The sequence below is a fragment of the Chlorocebus sabaeus genome, chromosome 1 (genome assembly GCF_047675955.1).
Source record: "Chlorocebus sabaeus isolate Y175 chromosome 1, mChlSab1.0.hap1, whole genome shotgun sequence".
NCBI classification, from domain to species: Eukaryota; Metazoa; Chordata; class Mammalia; order Primates; family Cercopithecidae; genus Chlorocebus; species Chlorocebus sabaeus.
In genome coordinates this window covers 30,207,358-30,232,503 of record NC_132904.1, presented here as the reverse complement: position 1 = coordinate 30,232,503, position 25,146 = coordinate 30,207,358, and the positions used below count along the sequence as shown (strand labels likewise).

The 25,146-nt window shown below is 43.6% G+C and overlaps 1 protein-coding gene across 2 annotated transcripts in view; it reads left to right on the top strand.

Moving 5' to 3' along the window:
- The first annotated feature begins 4,724 nt into the window (after positions 1-4,724).
- Positions 4,725-25,146, top strand: part of EHF (ETS homologous factor) — a 41,934-nt gene continuing 21,512 nt past the window's right edge. The window contains exon 1 of one of the 2 annotated variants that reach the window (XM_037999522.2): positions 4,725-4,860. Coding sequence is in view for 1 of the 2 variants with exons in the window: in XM_008002232.3 (XP_008000423.1) it covers positions 16,051-16,113 (63 nt within the window). In the remaining variant the exon portion in view is untranslated. Of the gene's footprint in view, positions 4,861-15,989; positions 16,114-25,146 lie in introns of those variants that run through there. The other variant, XM_008002232.3, reaches the window with a different exon arrangement.

Below are 25,146 nucleotides of genomic sequence, written 5' to 3'. Positions count from 1 at the left end.
CTAATTGCACAGCATGGTAAATATAGTCAATAACGATGTATCATGTATTTGCAAATTGCTAAGAGAGTAGATTGTGTTTTCACCACACACAAAAATGGCAAGTATGTGAGGTAATGCTCATGCTAATTAGCTCAATTTAGCCATTCTACAATGTATATGTATACACACACACACACATATATGACAAGTCAGAATGTCATGTTTTACTCCATAAATATATACAAATTTTATTTGTCAATATAAAAAGAATAATACCTGGAAAAACAAACAAAACATCCTAAGTGCTATACTTACAAAGAACTCTTCCTCGTACAAAAAAGAAGACATGCTGGCCACAGGAATGTTGCCTGAAAATGGCCACCTTTTTCATGATCTTCCCTCCCTTTCTGAGACTGAGAAATGAGCCTTCTTGAAGACCCTGATGGAAATACTGTGAAGAAACTGAAGACAGTTGGATTCAAGAACCAAAATGCTTATCGTAGCAGTGAGGTTGGCTTTAAGTCAGGGAACTGTGTAAAGCTATTTGTGGGGAAAGATAAGGCCAGAAAGAGATTAATAAAATACAAATGAGGCCAAAGGAACAGGGCAGGGGCAAATTAGTTTAGGCAAGAATGGAGGTGTCTTGAGAATAATTAAAATATGAAAGAGGAGTCCAGAAAATTCATCCTTGGTGCTTGGGTAAGTTTAGCAACATGCTCAGATACCTGAGTTTTGTGTGTGTTTGTGTTGGTGTGTATGTGTACGGGCATGCATGTGTGTGTGTACGCAGTGGGTCATTCTTCCCAGGAAGAGTGAGCCACCCTCTCCTCCTCCAGCACCAAAGTGGCCCCACCTTGGCATACCAGTGGCACATGCCACTGGGCCAGGATTTACTCAGAATGCAGGCACACAGGCATAATGGCAGGAGGCATGACTGGTGTGTTTCATATCAACATGTTAGAACAACTGTCAGTGTGTGACCTCCCAAACAGAACTCAGGTGCCCCCTTCAGAGACCATGAAGCTTGTCCTTAGAGGATAATGAAGATCCCCAGGAACCTCATCTAATCCAAAACCAAAAGATTTGGGAAATGTGACCTTTAGAGGGGAGTAGCATTAAGAGGCAAAATGATACTTATTAATTCTGTTCCTTCTTTGGCTGTAACCAGTGTAATAAATGATCATATTCTGCTCGATTTAATTCCCCCTCCCCATGAGTTTCACAAGACCAGAGTTTCTTCTTCCCATTGGTCTTACATTAATATTCTTGTATGGCTTTCACTAAAGAGATGCCACGTTCTGCCCTGGAGGTAACATCATGTCATTAGGAGGAGATGATAGACAGAAATATATACAAACACAGACTTGCTTTCAAAAATAAATATAGGCCCTCTAGTTAAAAGGTATTGTGTAACGTACGTGAGCATCCTCTTTCTTGCAAAGCAAGCACACAGCTCCCATTAATCTTGTAGCCACAGCCTGTGTTGGTGTTAAGACTGAGATTCCTTAAGACCTGATACTTGGCTTAAAAAGATTCTTTGTCCTGGCCTTGATTTGGGAATTAAGATCCCTAGGGTTTTTTGGTTTTACAATTTGGATCTTCTAGGAGACAACCCAACTGATCTCCCAGTCTCCAGGCCACCACACGCAACCTGGTTTGCTTTGCTCTGTTCCCCTCTTCCTCTGTGGGGACCAGCACAGGACTTGACTCAAAAGCTCTGTGTCTATGCACAGGTTGGAGACAGTGATTGGGCCTTGATCTGTAGGAAAGATCAGAAAGATTTCTATGCAGAGTAATTGGGTTTCTAGAGTTTGTTTCAGTTGATTTGAGGGCAAGCTGCTTGGCCTCTCTCTTGATTCTTCCCTTCCACAGAACAAAGACAATCAGCTTTGTTTATCACTCTGTTCACTTTGCTATGTCTTTATCAGCCCCCCAGAGAATCCAGGAGCACAGAACAAGTGTTGGTGTCTCTCTTGCCAGAGTCCTCCTTGAGAGCTTACAATGTATCCATATAAAGGATCTGCTGTGTTTGATGATTTTGTGATCACACTTTAAACTTCCTATCCATAAACAACATACTTGATGTATCTGAGACTTGTAGTAGAAGGCCTTGAGATATCCATCCCATCCCATCCCATCCCATCCCATCATGTCTGTCTGTCTGTCTATCTATCTATCTATCTATCTATCTATCTATCTATCTATCTATCTATCTATCTATCTATCTATCTTTCTATCTATCTATCTATCTATCTATCTATCTATCTATCTATCTATCTATCTATCTCTGTTGGCAGTGCTGTCTTGTTGAAGTTGGCAGTAGGGTGAAAGACCTCAAATTTCGGAGGACTTTCCCTATGGATGCAATATACCTGCAATTCTAGCTTTTTGTTTTTTTAGGTTGGGGGTGAGGGTTATTGTTTTCATTTTTGTTTTTCTTCTGGAAGTTTCAACTAAGACCCAAGTGAAAAGAAGAATCAATACTTAATAAGTACCCACTAAGTAGCAGGCACACTTTTAGGTACTTTATTTACAAAAAAAAAAAAAAACCTCCACAAATAAAGTGGCTTGTGAGTATGAGGTGACATCTTTCCCTCCCCTCCCACCATTACCACCCCAATATGACTCTTCTCAGGAGTCCTCCAATCTAGTGGACTAAATACAAGTGGATAAAGAAATGGAGATTTAACCAGAATTCTTCAGCTAGAAATTAAAGGGCCTATAATTAAAGGTGACTGGGACTGGGTCAGAGAGCCACATCACTGTTGGGGTTGCATTTGAAGTTCACTACCTCCTGACCACACAACCCTACCCCTTCTACTCCCACCCTGCTGTCTCAGGTTAATCTCAGGCAACAGGGTAAAGAAGGCCAAGTTTGTTTCCCTGGAGTCCTGTGGGCTCTAGCACTAATGCTTCCCTTTTCTCACGTGTGCCTCCCACCCACCCCCCTTCACCATCACCACACACAAATGCCCTGCAGTGGGTGGAATGTAGTTACTTCAGGTTGTGCCTGATTTGTCTCTCAAGCAAAACTCCAGCAGGCCATTCCCTCAGGGCCCTGCTCTCAGATCTGGAACTGATAGACTAATTGGGGCTAATGTGATAATGGGCAATAATGACATTTGTTGTTTTTATCAGTGTGTATGTGGGGCGGGGTTTACATTTGCATTTTCACAGGGCCCTTGGCAAGTTCACAGGGTTGAACTGTAGGGAAGGGTGGGAATGTCTGGGGCAGGTTAGGGAGGCAGAGGGGCTTGTTAGAACTCCCCTAAACTGCACTGCCCAAAGCCTCAAGACCTTCTTCAAGACCTGCCTAGCTTCCAAGACCTTCCCAAGTCCACCCTTGTCCTCCCACTGAGTCTTTTACACTTTCAGAAACCTCCGAATTCATGTTGAAACTAGAAAAATAAGTAAGAAAAGACTAATAGTACTGCTCACTCACTGTTCCCCCTTAATATAATAACCAGTTTTTATTCTATTTGGTCAGCCTTTGCCTATAAGCAGAACTGTTTTTTTTGTTTTGTTTTGTTTTGTTTTGTTTTTAACACAAGGGATTTCTTGGTTTTGATCACAAAATCTTTATCTCGTTGCCAAATCTCAACTTCCCTTCCCTCTCCCACAAAGGGGAGGCCCGTTGAGTCAAAGAAATCTGCTTAGACACTTCGCTCATGCCAGGCCAGTGTCCTGGAAGGTTCGACAGAGAAAGTTAATGGTTGGGGGATGGTATTTCTCTTTGCTAGGAGCAGTCACTCACCCATATGAAAGAAGGTACATTTGTGACCCAGTGAAGCAGGTACAGGTAACTCCCCAAATGTCCCTTGGCCCAAGGGAATAGAGGTTGCATGGGTATTTAAATCTGTAGATCCTCCCTAATATTCCACCTTCTTCTTGTCCAAACTCTGCTTTTTCATTTCCAGTTTCAGCATTTTGGTCTTCTCATCTCTAACTCCTACAGGGAGTGTCAATAAACCTTTTTAAAAAGATCATGTAAGTGTCAAGAGGAAGTGAAGAACCTAGATAATCCACCAACTGGATAATCAGCTCTTGCATATTTGAGAGTTGACTGCTTGACCTGAACATCTCCTCATAAGGGACCCTCCCTCCCAGGATCTTCCCTTTCAAACCTCTCAAGGCTCTTACCTGGGGCCAGGGGAGATAGGCTTTTCAAATTCCATTGAATTGCCAAGAGTCTCTGTCAAGAAGGCAGTCATGGTGCCTGGAGAGGGAACTTGCTGGGAGCCCCTTCAGAGCCTGGTACTTATACAGCTAGGGCAAAGATCTTGATGCCAAAGCAGGGTGGACTAAATACAGACTGATAAATGAGACAAGTGCTCAAGAGGGCCCCCCTATACCATCATCTCCTCCAGATTTGAACTTCTACTCACTTTGCTTTTACATTCCCTTTTCCTGATGGTGTCTTTGGTGAGCAGGGTGCTTTTCACCTTAAACAGCCTCTGAGCTGAAAAGAACAGTCACCACCAAATCAATTCCTCATCCATTAACAGGTTGTCTCTCTGTTCTTGAGACACAGGCATTACCTGGTTAGACCTGTTTTGTTTGAACACTAACGTGTGAGTTGGCCAAATGCAAATGAGCCAATGTTTGTAATCCTTTATTTTATTTTTTTAAAGGGCTAGGTAGCCAATCAGAAGAGGGGGAAGTGACTTAGGGAATTCCCGGTTGGTGGCTTATTGCTTAACATCCTACAAAATGATTTAAAATTATTGTCATATGCATTTATCTTCACTCTGATGAGGGCTCAGACTTGATAACGCCCGTGGTGCCCCATCCCTGTAGGAGCTGGTGAGATTGCAGCCTGCTGCCTCCCCTCCATCAGCCACAGCTATTGGATTTCCCACCCAGAATCTTTAGGTAAATGAGGTAAGTCCTGATTTTTAAAACTTCTTTTGAGTCTGGAATCCAAACACCTGAGTGGAAAGAGAAGCCTGCTTTAAACCGGACAGATGAAACTAGAAGAGACTCTTGGAGACGGCTGGCAGGAAGTGAAGCTCACCTTACCTGGGCTTACCTCACTGGGTCAAATCAGAATTTTATTTTGGAGGGCAGGCTGGCTACTTTGGATATTATCTGTGAATTTCCTGCATTGTCTGGACTTCTAATCTCTGTGAATTTAAAAGCCCCCTTGCTTCCCTATGCCTATGTGGCAAAACCATTCCCCTGGGTTGAATTCTGAAACAAATAGGCAGCTAGAGATAGGTGGCTCTGATATAGCTCAGTGAAGAACTGGTTGGCTAAGTAGCTGTTAGGGCTCAGAGTACACGGTCTCGCTTTCTAGAGATGTCTTCTGCTGGTAATTTTTCTGACTCATGAGCTATAGGGAAAGGCCAATTTGTTTTTAATATGTTCCAGGACTGGAAAATGGCTTGAAATAGGCAAGAATATACACAATCACACTGGAAAAAGTGGCCAGGCAGCCACGGGAGGCCGGGGTATTGGGAGAGCTGAATATCTAAAAAAACCCAAAAATCCAGAAAAAACAAAAATCAGTTTTGGCAACGGGCTTCACTGTATAACAAGGGGACAAACTAACCCTTTGTTTACTCCATTTTGGGAGACTATGATCAGACAGGCAGTTGTGATTCAGCAGCAACAAATGCCTTCTAAAACAGGGATTCTTTTGATTTTGCTTGGACAAATTGTGGAGAAGTGTTAGCCCCAGTGTGGATTGATCTGGGAACAGTGGGAAATTAACTTCTTGTTGGTAAATATCAGACTGAGGTGAGAAAGAGACATTTTCACCATCCGTCTTTGCTGATTTACCATGCTCCCAGGATAATGGGAGCGTGTGTTTTTAAGATGGAGAGTGTATGATTCTGAGTCCAAGTTCACGGGTGCCTCTGCTGGTTATCTGCACTCACCTTGGTAACAGCAAGACAGCGAGCGAATGGATTCCAATAACTTACTGATGGAAGGTCTAATTCAGAAGTTGGTTCTGCAGTCATGGAGGTGAAGATGTGTTTAGATAGTCTTTCAATGTGTAAAAGCGCAATTAGAGATTCTGTGTGGCTGTGTGTTAATTCCACTGGGGTCAAGGGAAAAATTTATTTCTAACAGAAGAGAAGAAGATACGTTATTAGGAAGAATTTCATGGTTAGGAGATACTATCAGAAAAGGCTCGTAAGAGATTTTAAGAATGACTTTAATAGCTGCATTTGGAGTTTGCAGAGGATCCACTTTTCTTCTTTTTGTGACCTAAAATTCCGGGACAATGAAATAACTCACCAATTCCATCTTACAATACGGAGTCACGTAGACAACACTATTTTTACACCAATGGCTAATGGTATTTAAAAACCATGATGGAATGTGAATTGAGAGTCATTTGGAGCTCTGTAGTTGAACTTGAAAAAATGATAAATGTAATGGAGACAATATTTCACTATGTTTCCAAAATATTTTAGAGAGGCATTTTAAATGAAAGTCACTTTGAGGGAATAGCTGTGCTGTAAGTTCTCTTACATAACCGTGCAAGATGGTGGCCTTCATCAAGACCTTTCAAGGTAGTGTGAGTAGGGTAATGTGTTTGATTCAGGCCTCATTTGTTATGGAAAGGCTCAAAATCAATTGTATTTGTCCTTTTTCTTTGGTTAAAAAGCACCTATTTGTTAAATTCAAACAATCCTTTTTGGGCTTTTTTTGAGACAGCGTATCTCTCTGTCGCCCAGCCTGGAGTGCAGTGGCGTGATCTCAGCTCAATGCAACCTCCGCCTCCCAGGTTCAAGTGATTCTCCCAACTCAGTCTCCCGAGTAGCTGGGATTACATGTGCTCGCCACTATGCCCGGCTAAGTTTTGTATTTTTAGTAGAGACGGGGTTTCACCATGTTAGCCAGGCTGGTTTTGAACTCCTGACCTCAGGTGATCCGCCCCTCTCAGCCTCCCAAAGTGCTGGGATTATAGGCTTGAGCCACCGTGCCTAGCCATATTGTTTTCATTTTTAATCTATTATGTGATCTGCCAATGGAAGTGTCTTTGACCTTTGTGGACATCAGGAAAGCCTTATTACATTCCCACTTGTGATTCCATGTTTATAGGTACCCTAAATGCTCCCGTTAATTGACCAACTTTACCCTGATCTTCTTTCAATATCTTTCTGACTCCCTTAAGGTATGAGACAAAATGGAAACTGAGAGGTTAAAAGGTTTACTAGGTTGAATTCAATTAGCGAATTGGAAACTGTAAGGAACTCCTATTGGGTCTCAGGTCAGAACGTGAGTGCTTTTGGCCAAAGTTCACTTCTAAGGAAGTAGAATTTCACTTTCTGGAATCTTGCGATGTTTTATTTCCTCCATATCTTTCCCATGCCCCCGCCCCACCCAATCTCCACAAATTTGGGGATTTGAGCACTGGGTTGTGATTGTTAGACCATCTTGCTTTTCTGAAAGCCCAGGGCAAGACCCTGCTTCATGTCACAGTATCAAGCACAGACACAGAAGCTTATACAAATTATTGAGAAGTTATTGTCTTTTTTCCCTTCCTCCAGATGGAGTCATCTCTATGCCCTTTCATACAGATGTGATTTACAAAGACCTCTGGGTTAGGGGTCGGGTGGCGAGCAAGAATCCCGTGGCAGAATCTGCTAACACACTTGAGAAGCAATGTCGTGGTTTTAAGGAACTCAATCTAAAGCTTGAACCTGATTTTCAGGGACACCGTGTTGCTGCCGTTTCAGCCCATTTCTCTTGTTAAGATCGCTCTCTGGTAGAGTTGACGTGACACTCATTTCTGTTGTGGGTGGGGCCCTGGTTGGGAGGCATTGGCTCCACCGCAGCCTGGGTGTCTAGAGACCACATTCTCACCCTGCCTTTGTTACTGGGAAACCGAACGCGGCGCTGTGGCTTTCAGCTTGGGTAAGCCGGGTCTGTGGCAGGGATCGCCATCTGAAGACAGATGCAGGAGGGCAGCCACACCTTGCCCAGGTTCTCTTAAATCTCTTGCTGTATAACTGAAAGGAGGGCATAGATAATTAACTTTATTTGACACTTTTCAGATCTAATTTTTAGGAATATGATTTTAAAATAGTAGATTTGTTCTAATGAGCAAACAATCATGTTGTTATTAAAAACGTGTTTACTTAAATTGAACAGGTTTCAAAGGGCCAAGCTACTAAGCTGTGCAGGAAACAAACAGTGCAGTGAAGAGAATGGCTCCTCACCACAGCTATTCTTAGCGTGGGACATAGTTTCAAGCTAAATGGCATTGATGTCCGGAAGCCAGGATGTGCTGAAGTAGAAATTTCCAGGGATCCCTCAGAGTTATTTGCTACAATGTTTATTATACTTCAGAGAGGGGTGGAAATATTTATTTAAGAATCTTCCCTGAAGAATTTTCAACTCCAGCTTTGGAGTGATGGGAGCACAGTGCAGGGAAAGTGGGATGTGAGGCGGTGCCCAGGTGGTCGTCTAGGGACCTGGTCTTCTAGCACTGGCAGAGCTGTGTGGCCCAGAGCACACATTCTCCTTTGGCAAGCTTTAGTTTCCACCTCTGGACAAAAGGGTTTGAACCTAATCATCTTTAGGATCCATTTTAACCCTCAGATTCTGTGGCTGTGGTGACTGGGAGTGGTGGGAGTGCCTGGGGGTTGGCAGGATAAGCACGAATCTGTGAGAATTGAGAACAGGTGGGAGAAGCCTTCTAAGGGTGAGGCAGCAAAGGTAAGCAAGAGCCCTTAAATGGATTCTTTAGGGCCTTCAGAATTTTGGCTAAGGGCTATACCTAGTGGAGGTACTAAGATCTGACACCTGGAGCCTTTATTAGAGATGTTAGAATCCACTCCCATGACAACATCCCAGCTGTGTCAATTTGCCTCATGTGTCTCAAGCTGGTGGGAATGTAGAAGTGGACGAAACAGACTGTTTTGTGATGGCAGGGAACCATGTAAGCACAGGGGCAGGTGCTCTACTGGTGTCTTCTATGAAACGCCAAAGCAACCTGCCAGAAAATGGACATTTAGGCACTCATGGTGTCTACTGAGTTTGTATGGTACTGATGAGCTTGCTTGACTGATTATCCATGGCTTATTGAGTAGCTCGAATGTATGTGGACTCACTTCTCCTAGAGGCAGACCCTGTGGCTGACCCAAACATTGAGCACCCTAACCTGGAGACCCTTATGTACCCAGAAAGCCTCAACCTTGTATCTGGAGAAACCAGAACTTGCAACAGGACCAAGCAGGGTGGCCCATTTAAAGAGGCTCCTGGGGTTTTAATTGACCTTGTTTTAAAAGAGACACCCTGTAAAATACTCCTATGAAAACTTATTTCACAAGCACCTAACCACATTCTGTCTTCGGTTTGTTTTACAGGGCTGGGCCCCTTGTTCTGGTCAATTGGTCCACATTGTCTCTCCTCCTCCTATCTTGCCGCACACCCTGGCCCTGGGAGCCTTCCTCACTTCTTTACTCAGAAACATCTTAGTTGTTATCAGGGGTACTTGCCTACTTATTTAAAATATGGCCAGTATAAGTGCATACAAGATGTGCTTTCTGATTAAAACAAAGCCAAAAATAAAAAGAAACCAAAATGCCTATTATAATAGTTGGATTTTTAGATTAATAGACCACTTCATTAACCCTGCCATTTTACCACAACAACTTATTTTTACTTTTGTATGACCCTGTCTCAATGTCCTTTTTCTTTGATATTGTTGTAATTATGAACATAAAATTTCATAGCTGCTTTTCCACCCCATTTTCTATCACAGAAGCACAATAAATAATCTTAGGGGGTGGGCTCTTATTGGCCCAATTGTGGCTTCAAAAAATTTCAGTTGCCTGTCCAGCCCTTTCTCAGCCTGATACAATGTCCCCTAAAAGTCTGTTGAGCTTTTCCTGGAATAAGAAGAGGATCTTCTACTTTTTGAATAGAGTAATGGAGATTGGAAAATATGGTCATCTTGTGGAGGTTATTCCAGGCTTCTTCTTAGGAACCTTAAAAAAAATCTCCTCAGTATGGCCGATGGTATATTCTGGACAATAAGGTGAGCAGAGTCTGAAAGATGAGAGCAATTTTCAGTCTTGTCATGACGCTGACTAATGATAAAACTTGCTTTGTCTTTGCAGTGTACTCTAGAGTTGACTCTAAATTCAGCCTCTGTCTCGATTATGCCCACTTAGAAAATTAGAGTGCAGCTAGCTCACATTTTAGTCATCTTAATTCCAGTAGGCAGAAGGCCATGGGTCAAGGATTGTTGATGGAGTAAAATTTGACTGCATGTGTATCTGAAGGGGTAGAAGGCTAAGAGATTTTATGACTTGGAAGCTGCTGAGATGTGGTGTGAAGAACACTGGACTTAGAGTCCAGATATCTGAGCTCAAGTTGGACTCTACCACTGGATAGTTGAATGACTTTGAGTGAGTTACATAAGCTGTAGCATCTAAATTTTCTCATCTGGCAAATAGAGTTAATAACGTCTACTGCACTGGGCTGTTGTAAGGATTAAATTAACAAAGAATGTGAAAGCACCCGAACAAAACCTTGTGAGTAAAAATTAGTAATTTGTGGAATGGACATCAAGGGAAATCTTCAATTTTGGTGTTTTCACTGAGTTTCTGTTGGGTCAGAGTGAATGTGTATTAAATTCCGGGATTTTGGTTGTGTGTGTGTGTGTGTGTGTGTGTGTGTAGAGATGAACATTGGTTCTTCACTGTGACCTTGGGAAAGAAAAGCAATAGGGTTTTTACTGGGAAGGTGGGTAGCAGGGAGATGGATGAACCATATTAAGAGGGGACCTCCAAATTGAACCTTGTTTTGAGTCAGCTGCAAACCATCACCAAGGAGGTCCTGGGAGACCTGGGGTGATTGGGTACACAGCACATTCCTGTCCTTGTGTCCTGATGTCTGGCACATAGAGACCTGCAGAAAATACTGATTCTCCTCCAGGCAGTTCACATGACTAGCTTTTAGGAGTGAGTATACTATTGCCCACCTCTAAAATTCTTGATCAAGTCTTCAGATGTCTACTGACCACTGATGCTGAGGTCATGAATCTTGGGCATTCTAGAGGCTTTGGGGAAAAAAATTACTTCTTTTGCCCAGGCACTCTGGGGTCTACCTCTTGGTAAATTATTCAAATGAGGTTTCTGGTTACACAAATGTGGTTTCTAGAGCCCATTTGAATTGAACAAGTAGTTCTTGTTATTAGTAAAACAGCAAGGATCCCTAACCTGGGGTCCAAGGGTAAATTCAGGTTCTGTGAACTTGGATGTAAAAAAAAAATCGTCTTTATTTTCAATACTCTCTAACTAGAATTTAATATTTTCTTTCAATATGAATGTAGGCAAAACTCCATGGTAGTATTAACTGCAACTGTGACTGTCACCAAGAGAAATCACATTTTCATGTCTTATTACACCTATTACATATATCACAAAATGTGGGTATTTGATATCAAGTTAGATTTGCACTAGGTAGATATTCTTATTTAATGTATTAATGAAGAAGCACATATATTGTTATCAGGTTGGTGCAAAATTAATTGTGGTTCTTGCCATTAAAAGTAATTACAAAAATAGCCAGTCTGACCAACATGGCGAAACTCCATCTCTACTAAAAATACGGGTGTGGTGGTGGCACACACCTGTAATCCCAGCTACTCGGGAGGCTGAGGCAGGAGAATCGTTTGAACCCAGGAGGCAGAGGCTGCAGTGAGCTGAGATCACACCACTGCACTCCAGCCTGGGCAACAGAGTGAGACTCTGTCTCAAAAAAATGTAAAAACCCTGAAATTACTTTTGCACCAGCATGTGATATCATGCATTTATTTTAAAAAGTATTTTGACATTGTCTTTTAAAATAAAGTTTCTTTTTAATCTTATAATATTTTACTTTGTCATGTAAAAATATTATTTTGAGAAGAGCCTGTAGGCCTCATTAGATTACAAAACAGATCCATCGTGCAGTTGAAAGGTTAAGAACACCTCATTTACAGCATTCTCTCACACACGACTAACAAAATGACTTCTGAACAGCACCAGTTGATAGATGGTCTCTGCCAAAAGGGGAATATGATCTTCCCATATGTTCCTGCCTATGGGTAGCCTTGGAGTTGTGAGAGACTTTGGCATAATGAAGATGATAATAAGAATGATAATGGTAATTTGTTGAGTGCCTGCTGTAAGCCAGGTGGTTACAGGCCTGTTCAATGTCATGTTTAGTTTAATCCTCCCAACGACCCCAGGAGGTAGTCCATGGAACAAAGACAGAAGAGACCCCTGCCCACCCACGGTAATGAAACGTGGGTACGGCTGAAGGCCAGTGTGGTTACTGACCCCTTGGAGAAGGTTGATGTCACGAGTGTGCAACTCGTGCAGTTCCACAGGACCCCATGCTTAGAAAGTTTCCATGTTTGGTTTAAGGCTCTGCTGTTGCCATCTTGAAATTCTTCATAAGTTTTGAACAAAGGGCCCTGCATGTTCCTTTTACACTGAGCTCTGCAAATGATGTAGCTGGTCCTGCCTCTGGTTGTGGTGAAATGGAATGTATGACAACTCCCGGGGCTGGGAGTCTGGGAAGCTGCTGCAGAGAGCCCCCTCCTCATTTTCATCAGGCTCAGCCACGCAACCTCTGGTAGGAAGCTACGGCCTGTTGAGGAGAGAGGATGTCATTTTTGAGTTAGTGAGTCTTACGGTTTTGTTTGAGCTCCAAAGGTTTCCTCCAAACAACTGGAAGGATAGCTGAATAACTGCCTGGAAGGGATTTAATTCCTTGAAAAATCTTTCTGATAGGGAGTTGCTGGCAATACTGGTGGGTTTTTCATGATTTTATTTTCCAGAGGGCTTGCTGCATAAACCAGAGAAGCAGAATAAAGTCTGTTCTGGAAGGAAATATGAGACCTGGTGTGCCACGAGTCTAGTGTTCTCATAGGAAGGATCTAAAAACACACTCGGCTTTCTTGCCTGCTGCTATTGAATGATTATCACTACAAAAGGAAAACTCTACTTCTACTAAAGAAGAGGTCATCTAACTTGTGAGAAAATTCAGATGTTATTTGCTTCTTGAGCTGCAAGGATGCTAATGAAATAAGTCTCATGAAGTTCTGGTGGTGTTTTAGGGCTAGGTTTTTATAGACTGTTCCAATGTTCAAAACAGGGTCATGGACGTAGTGATGGTGGAAGAGGTAAAGACTTTTCCTCAATTTCTTTGCCTCAGGGATGGAATTCAGGCTCCTCCAATAACATTTTCATGGTCTTTCTCTGGTCAGTCAGTGATGTTCATAACACAAGCAAGCCTGTCATCAGGACAAATCTGTGATGGCTAAGACATCAGGTGCTCTTCCAAAAGAGCCATAATTCACCCTTCATTTTTCAAGTTTTTTTTTTTTTTTTTCTGGCTGTTATTACTGCTCTTTTATCATGGCTAATAAGTCTGAGGTGGCTTCAGGCAGCCAATCCTTACCTCTGAGTCAATCTGGGGCCTCCAATGGGAAGCCAGACTGAAGTTCTGACAGATGGGTTTGAGTGGCTGTGAAGTGGTGTTTCTGTAGCATCCAGACTGATTTGCACTGAAAGGGAGCTTCTGTATTAGGGCACAAGGATGATCAATATGTCTCCTATTTATATTTGGGGGAAAAAGTTGTGGGAACCGTGCTTAAAGGATCTCAACTTGGAAATTGAAAGTATGAGGTCCTAACAGACAGCCTCCTTCTCTTTAGAAACACAAGGATCCATTTTCAAGTAATTTCAAAAGAATTATGTTGCTTTCCCCACCCCTTCCCAAGTACACTTATTATAATATATCCAGTCCATTTGCTAGCTTTATGTCTTTAGAAAAGTTGCTTAACCTCTTTCTGTAAAATGGTGCTAATATTAGTACTAACATTCAGGGTTGTTGTGAGGATTAAATGAGGTAATTCATGTAATGCCTAGTTCTATTTCTAGCACATTTTAAACCCTCAGCAAATATGAACTATTATCACTGTCATAGTTTTTGTTGTTGTTTGCAATTATGTGGTTTTCAAGATTCTGAGCTGGGGGCTGTTGCTCTTTCCTTGACTTGAACATCTTGGTCTTTTCCTATGAGGAAACTTGACTCTTGAAATGGTCCAGTCCATTGTCCTAGTCCATCCTGACCCCTCCCTGGCTCCAGTCCCCACCCCTTACCGTCCTCCACCCTTCCCACATTCCTACACAGTTGGTCTTATTTATTTTTCAGTCAACTAAAGGTGTTGTTAAATCTTTTATTTTTCTGCTGCCTGATTTGGTTCTAAGCACTCCACTCCCTACGCTGCTCATGACAAGAATGCCTGGGAACACTCAGCCAGTCATATCCCTCCCCTGTAGGAACACCCAGTTTTTAATGCTCCTGGAGAGGCAACATTTCTGAGGCCATTCCCCACTGCCATAAGCCCCCCTTCCCCATGAAGCCAGTGGTCTGGTAGTATTGAACCCCCCATGGCCCTCAGAAAACTGGGGCAAGGTATTTGTCTGGGGAAATGTTGCATGTTGCCTTGACTGTGCTTTCTTCTACAAAGCTTAAAAAGGATATTATATTATTTTTTTATTTTTATTTTTTGAGATGGAGTCTCACTTGGTTGCCCAGGCTGGGAGTGAGTGGCACAATCTTGGCTCACTGCAACTTCCACCTCCTGGGTTCAGGTGATTCTCCTGCCTCAGTCTCCCAAGTAGCTGGGACTAGAGGCACATGCCACCATGCATGGCTAATTTGTATATTTTTAGTAGAGATGGGGTTTCGCCATATTAACTAGATTGGTTTCGAACTCCTGACCTCAAGTGATATGCCCACCTCGACCTCCCAAAGTGCTGGGATTACAGACATGAACCACTGCGCCCGGCCAAAAAGAGATATTCAAAAACTCCCTCTGACTGTGTGTGCTGAAGGCTGAGTGCTGATGCCATTGCTTAATTGATGTTGTTCATGATCTCCATTTAGGCGATTTGTTTAACTCCTTGTGGCCCTTTTTGGACTTAGCTTATCATGTGACATTGACAAATTAATGAGAAGTGAGCATGTGATGATGCTTGGATTAGGACAGAAATCACATCTAGCACATCTCAGGCCCTTTCTACCTGGGACCTGAGACCTCAAATCTCTTGGCAGGAGATGAGTGGGTCTACACAGCCCGCTTCTGAGGTAGGTGTGGCTAGCCTCATTTATGCGATGGGAAAACTGTGGTCTGGGAACTAAGGGTTTTCAAATTATGCTCTTTGCCCAGGGCTGGATGTAGGATGTCTGGGGGAGAAGCTAGACTGAGATCTGGGTACACTGAGCCTCCACTTTAGGAGGTAACCTAGAGACTACACCTACTCCCTAAACTGTATTGACTTTTGGAAGTCAACCATTTGGAAGAGTGTGGTTTTGGTTTCGATCGTATCCCAGCAGTCTTTTCTCTGCCCTTGTTAATCTGATTTGTGATCTGAACCTGGGCTGGCTGGAGGCTGGCCATGTCACTCTGCAGACCTTGGACACCCCTGAGTGCCCTCACAGAACCAGCCAATGGAAAAGTACAGTGTCTTCTGGCTTCTCAGCCTTGCCAGCTCCCTCTGGCCTATTTTGATACCCTCTTTTATATTAAGGGAGTGGAAATGTAGCATCCAAACTGAAAATGCAGGTTTTTCTTTGGTTTTTTATAGGAAAAACAAATTGGCATGAACACTCAGTCAAACCAGCTCAGGCTGTTTGGGCAGATGCCTTTCTTTGCCTTTTTCTGTTTATTTTCCTACAAATCAATGCTTAACTGCGTTGTTATCGGAGCAGAGCAACAGGTGCAAAAAAATAACTCTGCTGCCAACTCAAATGAAAAGGTAGGGCTTATACCCTCTGGGAGGTATTCAGAAGATAACAGAAGCCCCTGCCAGCAACTGAATTAACAGCTCTGTTTACGGTGGGTTTTATGTTAACAACCTGCTTCTGACCCTCCTACACATAAACACACCATTGTCTTGGAGAGAGACATTCAGCCATCCGGACAACCCACTGCTTTATTCTGCCCTGAGTGGAGATTGGTTTTGGCTCAGGCTGCTTTGTGAAACCCAGAAGCATTATCCTGTCTGCCAACTCCACGTCCTAGTCAGAGTTTTCTGTGAAGGCAAGGGCATGGGGTTACTGGAGAGAAGAGGATTGGTCCTGCTTTTAAGACTAGTTGAAATACTTTTCAAGGTTGGTCATTCTCAAATGCCAGAGAGGGTTGCCTGGCTCTCTCCGCTCTTGCCCCATTCTATTCACAACAGGAGGTGGGGAATGAGCTCAGATGATTTTGGAAGGAGCCACTATTGTTTGGGAAGTCGTGTCCTTGTGAATAGTCCATCAGGGTAGGGCAGCGTCTATGTTTTATTTACTATTGTGTCCCCAGCACCTAGCAAAGTGCCTGGAATCTAGTAGACACTTGGTAAATATATATGAATTACAGAGGGTCTGAGACAATATTGTAACGGCTGGATAAGCATTTCTAGGTGATAGTTTCTTTCTGCTGAAGGCTAAGAGACTGTCTTGGGTATGAAGGCTTAAGTCCAGGGTAATTAAGTAATCTTTTGAAGGACTGAGATGGGGGTGGGATGGGGTAAGGGGTGGCTTGGCCAGCCTTGAGGTCCTCCTGATGGAAGTAACCATTAGAGAGATCCTCTGTAAGCGCTATATTCTGGGACCAGATTTGTCTGTTCGGCCTTCAGAGACTGATACTTTTAAGTATCCAATCATTGCTGAATTTAACTATTTGGTATTAATAGAACTAAGCAATTACCTGCTTTAATTCAAGTTGGCAAATAATGTAACAGTAGGCTATCTGCAGATGGATTAGAGGTTGAATTCTCTACATTGAATCTTTTTTCTCTGGCTTTATAAGGACTTGCTTGCATTTATGGACATTTCTTTCAAGGCTGGTGTCTCCTGGAGTTTGTCATCTTGTGGTGGGAAAGGGAAGGGAGGCAAGTGGGTGAGTCTATAGACCAGAAAATCTCAATGGTGAGAGTGTTCAAGACTTCATTAAGGGAGGTTCTTAGAAATGCAGATTTTAGTTTAGAGGTCTGGGGTTTCAGCAATCAAACATTGTTGAATCTAACAATATGGGGGTACTGAGCATTAGGACCTATTTTATTTCAAGTTGGCAAATAATATAGTGATAGGTTGTCCACAGAGGCCCACAGAAAACAAGCAAAACCAGGAAGATGTAAATGTTTGGAAGAAGAGGAGAGGCAAAGCTTCTTTTGAGGCCTCAAAAGCCTCTGTGACCTTTTACAATCCGAAGCTTGCCCTATTCTTACTTTATCATATCTGAATGGGTTTGATAAAGGCCCTGGGGGTCATCTTAGGCAAGCTTGTCTTTTGATCAACTTGGGTGCCTGCCACTGTCAGTATGTGCCGCCTAGCCTGGGTCTGACACCAAGACTGATAAAGATCAGCATACTACATATATTTCCAAATGGCTTACAGTCAATAAATTGTACCTATAATGGATCCAGACTTGGCCTCCCAGTGCCGCATTATTGGTCATGAAAACCCTTGAAACCCCAGCAATAATACTTCAGATGTTGCCCCTGGGAACGTGAAAAATGTCTGTTTCAAAACACATTATAAGGCTATGAAATTATCTGTGATGTAATCCCAAGAGAATCAAATACATTCCCCAAGCTTGATTCATAATTCAATTCATTTGTAAAAGCACAAATGATTGTCTGTATTATATTCAGTTGCCTTTCACATGTATGTGAATTTTTTTTTCTTATTTGGGAGTAGTCCTTTGAAACGACAGTCATATTGAAACAGGAAGTCAGTAAGCTGTTGCAACACCCTTAGGGCAAATGCTGTGAATTTACCTGCTGGTAACTTTGATTAAGGACTGAGAATGGTGTCGGTATCACTGTCATCACAAAAGTAATTATTTAAAAGGACTAATTGCTTCTTTGGCTTCAGGAGTAAAGATGCCCACATGGCAGCCAGTTCTGCGGCAGTTTGGTGATGATGTGGTTGGATGAATAAGGGAGCTAGGAAGATGGCTGATGGTGGCCTTGACTCTCAGTCCCCTGAGGCTGGGGACAGGGAACGCAGTGCGAGCTCTGGTTAAGATCTGCTTTGTGGCTCTGGTGGCTCTCAGTGTTCCTTCACTCTTGCAGCAGGAGCAGACCATGCTCTCTGGCCTGAGGTCTGATTCAGGTAAAGCATAAGTAATTATGGACCAGTCTATTTCCCAAATACAAAATTAAAATAACTTTATTGAGTCATAGGGGGATAATTTACATTATATATGCATGCATGTATATACGCAGGCATATGAATATGTATATATATAATATGTATGTAAACTTGATAAAGGTGTAAGGCAGCAGATGGTCCAGGGGGAATGCTATGACCATGTCTAGAATGGGGGTCAAAGTGAGAATGAGTCTTCTCTGGCAAAGTACTCTCTTCTCAGCAGAGAGTGGTCAAGTTCCCAGGTTTTATTGCAAGACAGTCTGAGTTTGAATTCTCTTCCCTTGCTAAACTGTGTGACCTTGAACAAGTCACCTAACTCCTCTGTGCCTCAGAGAGGCCATCTGTTAAATGACATAATGCCTCCTAGAGTTGTTGTGAGAATTAATTGAGATAATATGTTTAAACCAGCAGTGCAGAGCTGGCACACTTTAAGTATTCAGTAAGTCCTAATTACTATAATATAGTCATTATTATTTTTATTTTTAAAGTGTTCAATCCTGAGTCTCAGTAGCCCCATCACTGAGCAAAAGAAAGACCTTCCTCCAACTGAGCAGGCCCAAGCTGGCCTGCGTTTGTCTCTTCTGGGAGGTTTGCTCTGTATATTTAAGAAGGGAGGCCAGTGGAGCAGTCCTTGGGCTTGTTAGGAATCCCAAGGCTGAGCAGAGCCTCCTGGGCCTTGGGATGTGTGGTTCCAGCTCCCTGCCAGTGGCCCAGGGGTTCTTCTTGCGTATCTGTCCCTATCAACCCCAGTCCCAATCCCAAACCTTATTCTTTTTTTTTTTTTTTTTTTTTTTCACTCTTTTTGCCCAGGCTGGAGTGCAATGACGCGATCTCGGCTCACCACAACCTCTGCCTGCCGGGTTCCAGCGATTCTCCTGCCTCAGCCTCCCAAGTAGCAAACCTTATTCTTTGCAGTATTTGAGCATTCTCTGTGCTAAGGGACTCGGAGGATAGAGAAACGGTCAGCCGTTCTCTGCCAGGGGCTCGTGTTTTAGACGACATGCTGCTCTTCCTGGTCTTTTTTTTTTTTTTTTTTTTTTTGCACCTGCACTCCAGCCATGGTGTGTGGGAGTGCATAGCCTTTGACAACACAGAGTTTAGGAGCACATACCTTACCACTGCTCTTGGCAGCCTTGACAGTGTGTCTGGTGAGAGAAAGGGGGGCAGGAGGGATGGCTTTCGTCCTTTGGGTAAGAACTGTGCCCAGTCAGAGGGGAACATCATGGCTTCTGCAAGCAGGGTCCAAACCCCGCTGTTTATAGCTCAGCCATAATGGTGCGTCTACACAGCAGCTCTCAGAATAGGGAGTGGGGAGGCATAAGATCTAGTCCTAGGCTCGACTGTGCCAGTCAGCTGGAACTGGAGAAGACAGTACAGATAAGAGAGCGTTGAAGCCTTGCTTGAAATGAACTTGGCTCTCAATTTCCTCCTTAAGTGTTCAATAAAATAAAAACTACAAGTATGATTATGATTATGATTTAAAAACCAGCAAACACTTATCAAATATTTACTATGTGTCATGCTTTTCCAAGCATTTTACAGGTATAATTTCATTGTTGTCTTTCAACAACGCTTTTCATATCATCTCTATTTTATAGATGAGGAAACTGAGGTCCCAAGAAGTTAAATAACTTGTCCAAGCTTGCCCCATTAGGAAATTGGCAAAGCCAGGATTTGAACTGCGGCCATGTAACTCCAGAGCCTAGGGCTCCCAACAATGATCTTGCTTCTGAGGAGTGTATCCCTACCATGAGGATGCCCCCAGTGCCAGCCAACACAGTTTAAACAGAGACTCATGGGCAGACCCTCTAATAAGCATAGAGATTGACTAGACACTCGCTACATATGAGATGCTATGCTGGTGACTTTACAAACAATCTCATTTAATCCTCATATCAGCTCCACGTTCCAAAGTGGAATTTTGTTATGTGGGGAGACTGAGGCGGTAGAGAGGATAGAAATTCTCCAAGGTCAACATAGCCCACCAAGCCGTAGTACCAAGATTTCAACCCTGGCCGTTTGAATCATGAGCCCTTATTCGCTTAAGAGTTTCCCTCAAGACATGTGGCACCACTAGGCTGCTTTTCTGCTATGCCCATATTTGCTACTGACCAGCAGCCAAAATGGGAGACTCTTAAACTTTCGGGTTAGACCAAATGCTCTGTTCCCCCTGCTCGCCTTCATTGGTCAAGGCTGTGCACGGTGGTCAGGGTGGTGCTTTTCTGGAAGCAAGCCCTCGACAAAGCAAGCCAGGAGAAGCAGGCACAGGGGGCTGGGATGTGTCTCTGTGTGTGACTGGTGCAGAAGTAGTCCAAGTCCTTAGCAACTCAGGGCACTGCGGGAGTTTGTGTTTACCTGAAACTGCCCTTAAAAGGAGTGAGAGGCAGAGGCTGGCCTATCTCCCACCATGTCTCAGGCTGTGGTTGTTCAGCACAGAACAGTGCTTTCTTGCTGGAAAAAGAATTTCAGATTGGCCAAACCCCAGTGGCCCATAATGTTAGGGGAGCTGATGGCACGTTGTAGGGGACTTGCTGCCTAAAGTTAAATATGTCCTGGCAAGAAGCCTGGCATGATGTACTCACCAGTTCTTCAGTCTATCGGGTAGTACACAGGGCTCTTCTCTTCAAATAAAGAGTACAGTTCTGCCCCACAACTGTGGGTCTTACACAAAGAGGTGAAGTTTGGGACAAATGTCAACCTCTGGACAATCAGTAGTGACTCAAAATCAAACACAGTTCCCTCCAATTGTTCCTACCTATGAAAAAGGATAGGGGAATATATATGAAAAAAAATCTCGGGATAATCTACATTTCATTTCACTCCCTTTTTTTTTTTTTCTTTAGAGACAGAGTCTTGCTCTGTCGCCCAGGCTGGAGTGCAGGGGCGTGATCTTGGCTCACTGCAACCTCTGCCTCCTGGGTTCAAGAGATTCTCCTGTCTCAGCCCTCCAAGTAGCTGGGATTACAGGCATGCACCACCACACCCAGCTAATTTTTGTGTTTTTAGTAGAGACGGGGCTTCACCATGTTGGCCAGGCTGGTCTTGAACTCCTGACCTCAAGTGATCCGCCCGCCTCGGCCTCCCAAAGGGCTGAGATTACAGGCGTGAGCCACCGTACCTGGTCACACTTCACTCTTTGAGTTTGAAATAAAAGGTATAGTTTTTCTTTGTGTGTGCGCAGTTTTTAATAGCCCAGGTAATAATTTATACTTCCTCTCCAGAATATATACCACCTGGGAACAGACAAAGGTGGCTCTGATACCCAGTGTATTCTCTTAAACCTTCACAGATCAGGCAATTACTCTATAGGTACCAGGCACTCTGCTGTGGCCTTTGAGATGCCTTGTCTCATTTAACCCTCCAGCAAGTCTATGCCTATTCCCCAGGAGAGGAAATGGCAGTCCAGGAAGGCTAAGGGACAGCCCAAGTTTGTCACATCAGTAAGAGCAAAGCCTGAGCTGTTTGCCTCCACCAGCTTTTAACCAGTATTCTCCACTGGGGGTGGTTTTTGCCTCGGGGACATGGTGTGTGTGGAGGGGGTGCTGCTGGCATCTAGAGGGTAGGGGCCAAGGGTGCTGCTAAATGTCCTACAATACACGGGCCAGCCCCCACAGAAAGGACTGTCCACATTTCAGTGGTGGAGAGGTTGAGAAACTCTGCTTTTAACCACAACCTAGGGTGACTGAGGATTCCTCCTCTGCCTCCCAATCCGAGGTTCCTGCCTCCAGCAGAAGATGGGGAGAAGCAAGTTCTTTTCCCAGCTTCCTTTTGACTCCCAAGATAGAGTCATTCTCACTTGGGCTCTGAACTGGGGATTCAATCCTGGAAGAAATCAAATGTGTTAGAGGAACACCTTGAGAATTAATGTTTAAAGAAGGGAAAGGAAACTGATTTTGACAGGGGATATGTTTGCCAGGGGCTAGACAAGACACCTTTAGACCCATTGTAATTATTTATCTTTCAAAACAGCCTTTAGGCTCAGGAGAAACGAATACTCCCTCACAATCCCCTCCAGTTCTCCCATTTCTAAACCAGTGTGAGAAATGGAGGCTCAGAAAGGTTAATTTGCTCAAGGTCACATGGCTGAAAGATGGGACCTAGAGTCTAACCCAGGATTCTCAGATTCCAAAGTCTCTACTTCCACACATTTGATGGTATTTTTTTTTTTTTTTTTTTAAAGAAATAATGAAAGCTGTGCTGAAGGTAAAGTAGGGAGCTGAAATAAGAGCATTCAATAATTCCCCTACTTTCTAATTAAAAGGATTGCTTTGTATACCCCAGAAAGCAATTACTATATACCATAGAAAATCTACATTAGCATATGGGGGTGTGGGTTAGTTGGTTATAACAAGGCTTTTTCACAACTCTCAAGTCACATTTGTTATCCATGATCTCATTCCATCTCAACAGTCCTGTGAGGCTGTTGGGGGCTAGAGTCTTCACTCTACACCTGAAGAACTGTGCCTCAGAGGAGGGTAGGACTTGGCCAAAGGCCTTCAGCTACACTGGCCATGGACCTCATGTGCCCACCCTGAGGACATCTTTCCCTGCAGCTCCCTGCCCGGTTGGAGATTCTGACCTTTTTTGCTTACAAGCCCAGGTGAGCTCAAGTGAACTCTGACTCACTAAGGGTTAAGTCACACAAACTCTTTTATGAGTGGAAACCACTTAATGTGCCCTGTAAAAAAGGGCCCCTCACCATGCTGGCTGCTTTTCCTTGGAAAGGGAGTGCCAGCAGGGAGCAGGGCTGTGCACAGGCCATCTTTTTGTGGGAGGATAGCGATGGGGCAGCTGCCACCCTGTAGTCTTAAAGGCATCTCTGGGGTTGGGAGAAGTTCTGGATACTTCCAGAAGGTCAGGGTGGAAAATGACGTCGGCCCTGAGGAGAGGGGCTTGTGGGCATTTGACCACAGGTGGAGAACTGGCCCATATTGTTCTGCAACATTTATTAAATTCTTTTTTTTTTCACTACTTGCCGAGCTCTCTATGTGCATGACCTCATTTGATTCTTACAGCCCTTTGAGTTTGGTATTGTTCCCATTTATCAGGTACAGAAAGTGAGGAACAGAATGTATTTGGCTAGACAGACTTGGCACTGGCTCAGGGTCACCCACAGTAAGCAGGGGAACTGGAATCTGAGCCTGCATCTCTCCAGCTCCAAAGCCTGGGTGCTCAGCCTCCATGCCACCCTGCTTTCTGTTTGTCAGGAAGCATAGTTGGCCCAGGCAGGTGCTGCCACTGAAATGACCACTTTGAAACAACCCTGCAGGTAAATCCTTGTGAGAGAATTTTAGAGAAGCCCTCCCCTGCCTGTCCTCCCTGAGCCTGGAAGGCCAATCCCTCCTTGCAAATGGGCTGGGCTCTGAGCTTCAGCCCTTTCAGGGTTAAACAGTAACCTTTCCACTGCTTGTGGTTGAGCAAATGCTAGCAAGGAACAAGCCCAGCCTTGAGCAAACAAGAGACTGGGCCCTGGGCCCCCCTCCTTCCCCCAGCCACCCGGTCTAGGGACTTAGAGACTTTCCCCTTGAAGTTCCCAATCTGATTTCTTAGCTTTAGGGCAATTGCTCTACAAAGCTGGATGGGAAAATGCCCAGTTATTGTGAAGAAGAAAAGAAGGTTTGATATGAGTTTGTTTTCTTTCTCTGAGGGTGAGAATCAAAGAGGTTTTCAGAAAGGGAACTTACGAATCAGTATAGTCACCATCTTTAAATTTTCAAGTGGGGAAACTGAGGCCCAGCGTCATTTCTGGTTCAGTCTATCCACAGGGCTAGTGACGCTTCTCATCATAGTACCTGACGTGTATTCGTGCCCTACTTTGTGCCAGGTGCTCGAGGTACAGAAACTCATTTAATCTCCAACCAATGTACAGACGAGGTATGATTAGCTGCATTTTGCATATGAGAAAACTGGGGTTCTGAGAGGTTAGGTAACATGTCTGGGTGAGTACTAACCTAGTAAGTGGGAAGACCTGGAATTGACCCCAGCTATTCTGGCTTCAAAGCTCCTATACATGGTGCCAGGACATAGAATCCAGCTCTTCTACCTTCCCACCCAGTGGCTCTTTGCTGTTATAATGTCCACCATCCCTACCCTGTCTTTCCTTCTCCACCTTCTACTTACACTGGATTCAGTCCTGATTATTTACCAAACAACAGTGATGATGATGTGAATAATCATCATACATGTTTGTGTGTAGCCTAGTTCAGCCTTTAATTACCGCTCTCTCCCCAGCACCTAGAATAGTGCCCAGCCTATTACTAGGCTGATAAATACTTGTCGAATAAATGAATACATGAGTATATTCGTATGCCTTCTGCAGACCCCTCTTCTCCCCAGACAGGCCCTACACAGAACCAGAGGAGTGGTAGCTAAATTAGGGGACAGAATGCCAAGGGCTGAAAATCCTCTGGATTGGCAACTTTACTCCTGTGGACATTGATAATACCCGAGGATGCAAAATTTCCCCAAAACAGGCAGAAAATTTTCCATGAATTGCTGCTATAAAGCTGAATTCCTCTCCCTACCCCAACATTTTTATAAAGAGCAAGTGACTTTTACAGTCTCTGGGTATTGCCCAATAGTGATCTGGAAACAGGCTGCTCTTCGTTTAAATGACTGAACACACAGCTGGGGCTGTGGTCTGAAAGGTGGAGGGTGCCCCGCTTGGGAGTAGGGACATTATAAATACCAGAGAATTGAAGACAGTATTTCTGAAGTGTAAAATGTTTACACTGCTATAAAATAAACCCAAACAGGCCCACAGAAGAAATATCTTCTCCCAAGTCCTTTACTGAGAAAATGATCCCACAGACTGAGGAAGCCACTTTTACTTAGGTCAGCTTGGAAACCCACTAAATTCTCCAGGTCTCTAACAGGAGAGAAAAAAAATGGTTATAATTGTTACCAGAAAGGAAAAATTTTTTTCTTTATCAGAAATGGGCAGTGTCTGTCAGAGAAACCAACTGATTCCTGATATTATCGCAAAGCCAGATACTTGAAGAGCTC